The sequence below is a fragment of the Coloeus monedula genome (genome assembly GCF_965178545.1).
Source record: "Coloeus monedula genome assembly, chromosome: 2".
In the NCBI taxonomy this organism is placed as follows: Eukaryota; Metazoa; Chordata; class Aves; order Passeriformes; family Corvidae; genus Coloeus; species Coloeus monedula.
The window spans coordinates 62,904,496-62,914,264 of NC_138782.1; the positions used below are offsets into that span (position 1 = coordinate 62,904,496).

At 48.8% G+C, this 9,769-nt stretch overlaps 1 protein-coding gene across 3 annotated transcripts; it reads left to right on the forward strand.

The window, feature by feature from the left end:
• The first annotated feature begins 934 nt into the window (after nucleotides 1-934).
• SGK1 (serum/glucocorticoid regulated kinase 1) lies at nucleotides 935-9,441 on the forward strand. Of its 3 annotated transcripts, none has more exons than XM_082302968.1 (12): nucleotides 935-1,387; nucleotides 3,964-4,039; nucleotides 4,479-4,554; nucleotides 4,999-5,103; nucleotides 5,547-5,630; nucleotides 5,732-5,863; nucleotides 6,148-6,260; nucleotides 6,463-6,586; nucleotides 6,918-7,013; nucleotides 7,124-7,279; nucleotides 7,387-7,476; nucleotides 8,018-8,193. In XM_082302968.1, the coding sequence occupies exons 1-12, from the start codon at nucleotides 1,150-1,152 to the stop codon at nucleotides 8,018-8,020; spliced, it is 1,293 nt and encodes a 430-aa protein (XP_082159094.1). In that variant the 5' UTR covers nucleotides 935-1,149; the 3' UTR covers nucleotides 8,021-8,193. The 3 variants fall into 3 exon arrangements, with proteins under 3 accessions (XP_082159094.1, XP_082159092.1, XP_082159093.1); XM_082302966.1 differs by lacking the exon at nucleotides 8,018-8,193 and adding an exon at nucleotides 8,200-9,441 and having other exon boundaries at nucleotides 944-1,387; XM_082302967.1 differs by lacking the exons at nucleotides 935-1,387; nucleotides 8,018-8,193 and adding exons at nucleotides 3,635-3,857; nucleotides 8,200-9,441.
• Nucleotides 9,442-9,769: the final 328 nt, after the last annotated feature.

A 9,769-nucleotide genomic window follows, 5' to 3' on the forward strand; every position in this document is an offset into this window, starting at 1 on the left:
ATTCTGGGGCAGAGTTCTACAAACTTTTAATATTCCATCTGTGGAGTCTCCCTTTTTATTTTCAACATCCACCTTCTTTTTTATTATTATTCATTTTGCTTTGAAAAACTCTTAATTTAGAATTTCAGGACAGTTTGTCAATTTTTTTACACTGAGGTAGAAGAGCAACATGAGTGTGGAACATCACTGTAATTCTTTGATTCTTTTCCTGTATTTATTTTTCAGCTGTACCATTGTCTATACAAATTCTTAATGCAATTTATTGAGATATTCACAAGGTCTGATGCTTTCCCATAAGGTTTGGCATCCGAGAAATGGCATCTTTGGTTACTTATTCCTTTCTTGTGATCCCTCATGCCTTTCAGCTGTTGAGGTTTGCTGCCGCCACTGTAGGGAAAAGTTTTAAAATGCAACCTTAGGACACACTGGGCTTCGGAGAACCCAATTCCTCATCTTCAAAAGCTGCGTGAATTTTAACTAATATAATAATAATAATTCGTCCCTTGGGCGTCATTCCTCCCTTCCACGTTAAGAACGTCAATGCTGCGAGGCACCTCGAGCACGAGGAGGGGGCGAGGGCCCTGCCGGCTGCGGAAGCCGGCAGGTGGGTGCCGCACGGGCGGCGAGCGGCTTCCCGCGGCGGGGCGCGGCCGGGGTGCGCGGCGCCGGGCCGGGCCGGGCGGCGGCGGGCGGCGGGGGAGCGGTGCCGCGCGGGCGGGGGGCGCCGCCGGGGAGCTGCCGGCGGAAGGCGCAGGGTGCCAGGTCGGAGCGGGGCGCCGGTGCCGCCCCGGCGCTATCCGGCCGGCGGGGAAGCCCGGTCGGGGGCAGCAGCCCCGCGCCCCCCGCGGGCAGCAGCAGCAGCAGCCCCCACCCCGCCTCCGCCCGTCCCGGAGGGAAGGGGGCGCAGGACCCGCGCCGTGGGTGCGCGGCCGCTCTCACCGCGCCCTGCCCGGGGGAGCGTGGGCAGCGCAAGCTTCCGTGGGGCAGGGCTGGCCGCGGCCGGCAGGTCAGGGAGGGCCGGAGCGGCCCCCCCTCCCCGCTCCGCCCGTGCGTGTTTGTGTGCGCGCTGATTACAGTAATTTTGAGGGTGATGTTGCAACGGGGCAGAGTGTGCGGGGCGGCCCGTGCTGAACTTTATAACGCTCCCGCATGTCAGCCGCCCTCGATATTGCGTCCATAAAGGGGTCAGCGGGAGCGCCGGCCGGCCTCGCCGCCCTCGCCGCCTCCCTCCTGCCTGCGGGCCGCCCGGCCAGGAAGGGGAGTTATTCGGGATTGCAGCAGCGGCCGGGAGCGGGAGCCCAGCCACAGCCTCCGCACCGCCGCGCCGCGCCCGGGGTCCCGGCAGGCAGCAAGATGAGGGGCAAAGAGGAGAAGTCGTCGCTGAAAGGTGGGTTCACCGTTCCGCCCTGGCAGGAGAACTGTTCTCCGCGGGGAAAAGAACCTTTCCAGCAGCGGGGTCCCCGCTCAGCGATGCACCGGGGAATACAGGCGGGTGCGTGTGGGGTACAGCTGAGGCAGCTCTTGGCACGAACAGCGGCCAGGTGACTTGGCGAGAGCAGCAGAGCCCTTGCAAGAAGACCGACGCGGAGCGGGGGCGAGGGCGCTGCTGCAGCCGTCTGGAGCGGGGGCGCTTGCGGGCCGGGTGGGGGGCCGCGGCTGAGCGGGGAGGAGGGCAGTGGGTGTCAGCCTCTGGCAAGCTGGGCAGAACAGCGGGTGGGTTGTGCTGGAGACTGCCCGGGGGCTGGGAGCCACTCGCCTCCGTGCCTCTGCACGCTGGCAGGAGCGTGCCGGGGGGCCGTCGTCGTGTAGCCTGGAAATGCCAGGGGGCAGGGGACGGGGATTCCGGTGACCCTCCAGTGGACCTCGAGTGGTTTTTAACTGCAGCACTCTGAAAACAGTACAAAGGGGCAGAAAAAACTGTGTCTCTTCCAATCTATCAAGCCTGTTTTTTTAAGGATAGTTTTGAATCCCACATTTTATTGGGGGAATTTTTTTTTTTTTTTTTGCTCTTCATTTTCATTAATGAGAGTGGCAATTTCTGTGTGCAACAGAGTCAGGAAAGCAACAAGTGGGAGAACCTAGATCCCTGCCAGCTGCGGTCCCCATTTCCTTGCTTCTCCCGTCGCCGCTTCCTTCCCTGGCGCCGGCTCCCTTCCACTTCCCGCACCGGCACGGCGGGAAGGGCCCCTTGCTCCGGGAAGGACACCGGAGGCTCGGAGCGGAGCCGGCAATCATCCCTCTTTGCTCTTTCCCTATAAGGCCTTTGCAGCACTTTAAAAAAGACTTGTGCCAAACTCACAGGGGTCTCTCTCTTCTCCGGGTCATCCGTCTTGCTGCTCAGGGCGAGCTGCTGCCTGTGACGGCTGCTGTGCTGCGGTGGTTGCCATCCCCCCCCGAGGCGGAGGTACAGGCAGCTGCCAAAGGATGCCGCCCAGCGGCCGGCAGTGGTTGTGGGGGGAGGCAGCAGCAGCGGGTACGGAGAAAGAAAATAAAGAGTAAAAAGACGGTCTCCGGGCGGGGGGAGGATGGGGGCAGGTTGCAGCTGGAGCCGCTGGCCGCAGCCCAGCGCCCTTCGTTCAGACAGCGAGGCGAAACACGCGCATGAATAACACCCCGTCGGGTGGAAAGTTCCAGCCGCCGGTAGGGCGCAGGAGCTCGGCACCCGCCGGACGCGCCTGACCCGTGCCAGGGCTGGGAGCGGGGATGCGTCCCGGAGGGGGAGCCTGACGGGAGCCCGCCGTGCCTTCCCGCGCTCCCCGGCAGGAGGGCCCCGGCTTCATCGTTTCACCCTGGGCTTTGTGCATGCACCAGCGCTCCTGATGTGCCCCCGGCGCGCCCGCAAGGAAGCGACTGAGCCATTAAATCGCAGGTATACGGTGTTCCCAAATGACCGTGTACAGTAAAAATCTGCAGAGCAGAGTTGTTTCCCTTTTTCTTCCCCCCCCTCCGTTACTGCACTTGTCCAGCCCTCGGTCATCTCCCTACCTTTTCTAGAAGCAGATTTCTGCTCTCTCCTTCAAGTTCAGGGAACAGATTATTTTCACCCCTTTGTTTGCCTTTTTGGCATTTTGTTTTTTTAATTTTATTTTCCTTTTAGTTATGTCCCAGCCAGGATCAGGGCAGTGCACAGAAGGGACATTTGTTTGTTTTATTGAAAACCGGGCAGGAAATTTTGTTCTTCTGAGTCACTGCGGCTCCTTCAGGGAAACGTCAGCGTCCCTTATCGCCGCTCAGCCGGTGCGGCGGGACCGCGAGCGGACGCGGCTGCGGGGCGGTGGGGGGGACACCCACAATTTCGGAAGAGGTGGTCGTCCTAAAGATAGAGCCAGATTTCAACTTTATATAACCGTAAAATAAGTAGGGCCGGATTAAAAAATAAAAGGAAAGAGGGAGAGAGAGGGAGAGAGAGCCGGGGTTCGGGAGTTTGCTGTCAAGGAGGAAAAAAAAGGGATTTGATGCGTTTGCCTGTGGATGCTCGGCATCCTGAGGCAAGGTGCTATGGGGGGTACTGGGGGGGGGGGGGGGCTCCCCTCAGGGCTGCGCCCAAGGTAGGGCGGTGGTAAAGGCAGCGACGATTGCCTTCCCCTCCCACCCTCGACGTCCTCCGAGGCGACCAGTGGCCGCCCCCCAAAGGACGTCGAGGGGGGGCGATCGTCGCCGCCCCGCCCCGGTCCCGCCCATCACCGCCGCCACTTAAACGCCGTCGGGTGCTCCGCCAAGTCAGTGCGGTGCTGGGAGCTGGTGGTGCGCTTACTGTTTATCCCCCTCTCGCTTCAAAATGACCGTGAAAGCAGCTGAGGCGTCTGGTTCTACCTTGACCTACTCGAAGATGAGGGGGATGGTGGCCATCCTCATCGGTGAGCGGCGTGGGGGCTTCTTTGGAGATATTCAAGGGGCTGTGGTTTTTCTCTCTGATTTTTTCTGGCTTAACGATTTTGTTTCTCTTTTCTTTTTACATTATAGCTTTTATGAAGCAGAGAAGAATGGGACTAAACGACTTCATTCAGAAGATAGCCACCAACTCCTATGCATGCAAGCAGTAAGTATCAGAATTTTTGGGGGGATTTCAGTCACAAATACCACTACATATTGCGAGATCTAGTTTAAAAATAATGCTTATTCACTGTAATGCCTCCGGCATGACTGTTACGGAAGAGTTAATTTGTCTTGTTGAGGTGTTACTCACTTCTCAACGATCTCTGTGAGCTCGGTTTGGGACAAATAAGTCGGAGAAAATTTCGAGGGACCCGTCCCTATTTTGTCCCTACCCCTTAGCGAATAAATAATTTTCTTTGTATGATGAAACTTACTGTCTCTAGAAAAATTTTACTCCTTAAATCGAATGGATTGTTTTGGTTGCCTTCTGTAGCAGGCTCAACCAGAACTTCTCTTCCGCGATACACGCTTGCCCTCTGGTGGAAAGATCTGCCTGCTGCTCCTGGTGACTCTCCTAATAATGCGTGCTCTTATCCTTGCAGCCCTGAAGTTCAGTCTATCTTGAAAATCTCTCAGCCTCAAGAGCCTGAACTTATGAATGCTAATCCTTCTCCTCCGGTAAGTAGATTTTACTCAAGTGTGACGTTTTTAGAACATCAGTTCTGCCACTAATAGAAGTGTAGCAAAATTAGCATCATGAATACTGTGCTAGTTCAGCTCATAGCACTCTAATGTAAACAAGAAAGAGTAATCGGGTTGGACTGAAACTTTTTTGTTTCAAACATGAAGAAGAAATTCTTAAAAAGTGTTATTAGTTGTTATTTCATTCTGGAATTAGTCTAAGACTTCAACAAGAACTTCTAAGTAAGCTATGGTTGTTAGACTCCTCTTAGGCAGTGCCTATTAAATTAAGATATCTGTTAAAAATCAAGTTTTAGTGGCAAGAAGAGTGTTAATCTTTATTTTCAAGGTCACTTTAATTACATTTTTTAAAAAGAGAAATTGTTGAGACTCTCACTGCTGAACTGTTTTAGTGAATGTGGTTTCTGTTCATTTTTCTAGCCCAGTCCTTCACAGCAGATCAATCTTGGCCCATCATCCAACCCACATGCCAAACCATCAGACTTCCATTTCTTAAAAGTGATTGGAAAAGGCAGTTTTGGGAAGGTAAACTTAACTTTTTTTTTTTAATTTATTTACTCTTGAGCTCTTCTGTGAAATACTGGAGAGTGGGGTTTGTACTGCCTTTGGTTAATGGTGGTCACTTAAACCTGAGCACGTCCTGCTGCCCAGTGCAGGGAGAGGGAGTGGGAGCAGGGATGCTGCATTCGAATGAGTCATAAAAGAGCCAGGGAATTCGGTTCACTAGAGCTGTGAAGAATAGATTTACTTTGCTTTTGGAAGGGAAAGAAACTAGACATTGTATCTTTGGGCTAGATTAATCTGCCAGCGTGGTAACAGTATTAGGCATTTCCAGCAAAGGGCTTGCACACTGAACCAGAGGGATGTAGCAGTGCTCAGCAGTTAACGTAAAGGCTTGTTGCTGGTTGTGTTTACGAGTTGTTCTGTATTTCAGTATTGCTCAGTTCTGGAATTTTATGCACTTTCAGGTCCTCCTTGCACGGCATAAGGCAGAAGAGCAGTTCTATGCTGTTAAAGTCCTGCAGAAAAAAGCAATCCTGAAGAAGAAAGAGGTAAGCTACCTTTCACGATGCCATTCCAATGTCCATCAAATACATTTTTACTGCAACTACTAAGCAAGTGTACTAAACATTAATGATTTCTGGCATTTCAGGAGAAGCACATTATGTCAGAACGCAATGTCTTGCTGAAAAATGTGAAACACCCCTTCCTGGTCGGGCTTCACTTTTCCTTCCAAACTGCAGATAAATTGTATTTTGTCCTGGACTACATCAATGGTGGAGAGGTAAGCAGTAAGAAAATTTAATATTATTTCCTATCATGTGCCTGGTGGTAGGGTAGACATTTTCACCCTTCCTTTTAAATACAAAAAGAGTTGCAAGGGGAAAAGTCATGGGGGAGAAGTTACTAGATTGAATGCTTCTGCCTGCCAAGTTTTGAACTACCGAAGGATCGTTAGGCCATTTCCTGCTATTGTTCTCCCTTGCTATATATGTTGAGTCTAATTAAGTGCATTGTTAACAGGCTTTGGCGCCGTTTACACAACTTTGTTCTCTCTGTCTCCTGTAGTTGTTCTACCATCTCCAGAGGGAGCGTTGCTTCCTGGAGCCAAGAGCCCGATTTTATGCTGCTGAAATTGCCAGTGCACTGGGCTATCTGCACTCCCTGAACATCGTTTATCGGTGAGCAGCCTTGTTCAGTTTGTTGTACAGAAGAAATACGTGCTTTGTTGAATAAGCATTGAAAAGTTCAGCTCAGTAGGTGCTTGGGATTACTTTTAATATTTTGTGGTAGCTTAGTAAACCTCTGTAAACATCTGCACCCAAAATATTTTCACTGCACCTCCTCTAACTAACATTTCTCTTCTTTATTTTCCTCCTACAGGGACTTGAAGCCAGAGAACATCCTGCTTGATTCACAGGGGCACATTGTCTTGACTGACTTTGGACTCTGCAAAGAAAACATAGAGCACAATGGCACGACCTCCACCTTCTGCGGCACACCAGAGGTACGGCCAGCCCTCAGCCCCCACTCTCAGAGCAACAGCAAGAGCTGTTCTCATCAGTGAAAACTGACTTGTCCCACGTGTATGTACATCTGGTTAGATGAGTAGGGCTTTCTAATACAGGGCTGCCAGTGAGGGCATGTAGGACACGTGGAGCTTGCTGAGCAGGAGAGAGCAGCTCTCAAACCATCTGCCTGTTTGTAAAAGTCTTGTAGCTTTCCTTTAGCTTAGCTATTGCTGGGATTCAGTAAGCTGCTTTCATTTAAGAATGGGGAGGCTTTCCTGATGTAAAGATCCTTGTAGCTCACATGGATCTCTCCCTTCTCTTACACAGTATCTTGCTCCTGAAGTTCTCCATAAGCAGCCCTATGACCGGACTGTGGACTGGTGGTGCCTTGGAGCAGTCCTGTATGAGATGCTTTATGGCTTGGTAAGCAACGAATCCTTCATGACAGATCAAACTAGCTAACTCGACCTTTCCCCACAAGAAACCCCATGCCTGCCTGTCAGCCTCATTAACTTCTTTTCTGCTTCCCACAGCCACCCTTCTACAGCAGGAACACCGCAGAAATGTACGACAATATCTTGAACAAACCCTTGCAGCTGAAGCCAAATATTACCAACTCGGCTAGACATCTCCTGGAAGGCCTCTTGCAGAAGGACAGGACAAAGAGACTTGGTGCCAAGGAGGACTTTGTAAGTGCAAACTTGCCAGTGCCCACATGGAGTGCAGGATGATGACTGGGCCATTCTGTTTACATTAGCTTGGGTCTGAATTAATCTATTTTTCTCTCTCTTAACAGATGGAGATTAAGAATCACATCTTCTTCTCCCCAATTAACTGGGATGATCTCATTAATAAGAAGATTACACCCCCTTTTAACCCAAATGTGGTATGTATCACTTCTAATTATAGAGTGCATGGAGAGTGTCTTTTTACCCCTTGTCTTTGTGGGCTGCCCAGGAGCCAGGGGCAAGTGGCCAGATGGCTGTGTTTGGGGAGTGCAACTTTCCTTCCCCTGTGTCTGTCCAAACAAAGTTAAAAATAAGTGGTAATTGACTTTTTGCTGATAATCCATTTAAATTTAGCTGGTTTTTTTGTTGTCTCACATGCTTCATTTGCATGGCAATTTTAAAATAATCCCCAGCCTCCCCATTTTACCAAGGGGAAGTTAAGGTACAGAGAGCAATGAGCTTCCCTAAGGCAGAGTTACATTTGGCTTGTCAGATACTAACATGGAAAGTGAGGGATCAGTTTGTGGAGGTTGTTCCCCATTGTTTCCTGAGCATTTTATAAACTACATTTAATAACTAGGAGATCAAAGTCCTCCCCTGCAAACTGCTGTGAGGCAGAGTGGCATGTTTGCATTTCGCTTCTGCTGCATGAGCTTAGTGTGAGTGTAGCCATAGTAAATTGAATCATCTTTTTTTTAGTGAGACAGTGTGCAACAGGATACAAAATAAAGGTCAAACTAAAACTGTCAAAAGCTGCTAAACAGTGGGCCTGAGGTGATAACACTGTGAGTGTCCACACAAGGGTGCTTGTCTCCATATTGAATTGAACTGCCCACTCACAAAATATTTGGGTCTAAATTCCTCTTCTGCCCTTTCCACAGAGCGGCCCCAGTGACCTGCGACACTTTGATCCGGAGTTTACAGATGAGCCAGTCCCCAACTCCATTGGCCAGTCCCCAGACAGCATCCTCATCACCGCCAGCGTCAAAGAAGCCGCTGAGGCTTTTTTGGGCTTCTCTTATGCCCCACCTGTGGACTCTTTCTTGTGAACGTTTCTCTTTAGTTCTTTTTTTAATAATAATAACTACCATTATTTTTATTTTTTGTTTGGCCTTCTGGTGGAACTGCCAGTTGACCAGTCACCTTGAAAGAGAATTTGCACATTTCCACCATGGCAGCTTTGCAGCCTTAATTTCAACAACACTGTTTGCTGGAAGCTTTTTTGAAGAGCACATCACTCTCTAAATGAGCTTTACAGGCTTTTCATTTCCATTTGTTCTTCCCCCAAAGTGGTGCTGTCTCCTTGGGAAAGAAAAAACAGAGTGACTGCTGCCATAGACTGCTACGGCAGATCGTAGGAGTAAGAACAAGCTGTTTTGTAATCGTGCTCGAAAAGCCTTGCCTGAAGATCTATCTGAACGTGATAAGGATTTTATGAAATGTGCCTTTTTTTCTGATGAGATCTTGTGAGCTCCAAAGCTTTCCCTGTTGCAGAGTGTGTTTCTCAGTTCATTTATGTGGGTTTACTATGTGAACAAATGGTATGCGTGTGGTCTGCGTACTACAGATGGACTTAGTTTAAAGCATCAGTGTGACACTTGCAGGATACCACAATGTGGGGCATTGTTTGTTTCTTCCATATTTGGAAGATAAATTAAGTGTAATTTTGAAATTTCTTTTGTAAATCTATACTGTCAACTAAAATTATTGAAATGAGCTCACAATTACTTGTATCCAAATGCTTGAAGAAAGCATTGCTGCTATGAAAAAAAGATTTCTATTTTTAGAAAGGGTTTTTATGGACCAAAATGCCCCAGCTGCAGTCGGTCAAAGCTGTTGGTTTCTTTTTTTTTTTTTTTTTTTTTCCTCTCTTTTAGTTTAAAAGATATCATCTGTAAAATGGGCATTATTTATGGTCTTGGGGTTTGAGGGATTTTCATTCCTGATTGTATGTATTGTAAAAAAGATCTGTACATTCAGTTGTAACTCTAGATGTATATTTAAACTTACAGACTTACTTGTAATGTATACTGTCATTGTAATGTAATATAATTAACCTGGTTATATGTATCTTATTTTTTTGTGACCAGACCCATTGGTTTGCAGTAAAATCCTGAAAAATACTTCCATAAACTCTGTCGTATTTTAAAACTAAGGTTTTTAGCAAGATTTAAAAAAATAATAATTAAAAATAAATCCAAGCTGCCAATCAGCTTAGATAATTTTGCTTAGGTGTGTGATGGTTATTCCATCTGTAGACTTCTTACCATGGATACAATTTGGCAAAGTACATGGATACAACTTGGTCTTCCAACTGGGGCTGTGAAGAGTGGTTGCGTATCAGAGTGGCTTTTCTTTCGTGGTGCAAATACTCCCACTTCCCCAAAATGAGTTTCTCTGCCACTAAAGGTACTGCTCTCTGGTGTAGACAACGCATAACTACACTTGAAT

What these genes read in the sequence shown, in the direction of transcription:
- SGK1 (XM_082302966.1), top strand. Translation starts at nt 1,150, where the DNA reads ATGTCAGCCGCCCTCGATATTGCGTCCATAAAGGGGTCAGCGGGAGCG. An exon ending in GGAGAAGTCGTCGCTGAAAG is followed by an intron (nt 1,388 to 3,963) that starts GTGGGTTCACCG and finishes TTTACATTATAG; the next exon opens with CTTTTATGAAGCAGAGAAGA. An exon ending in GAAAAGGCAGTTTTGGGAAG is followed by an intron (nt 5,104 to 5,546) that starts GTAAACTTAACT and finishes ATGCACTTTCAG; the next exon opens with GTCCTCCTTGCACGGCATAA.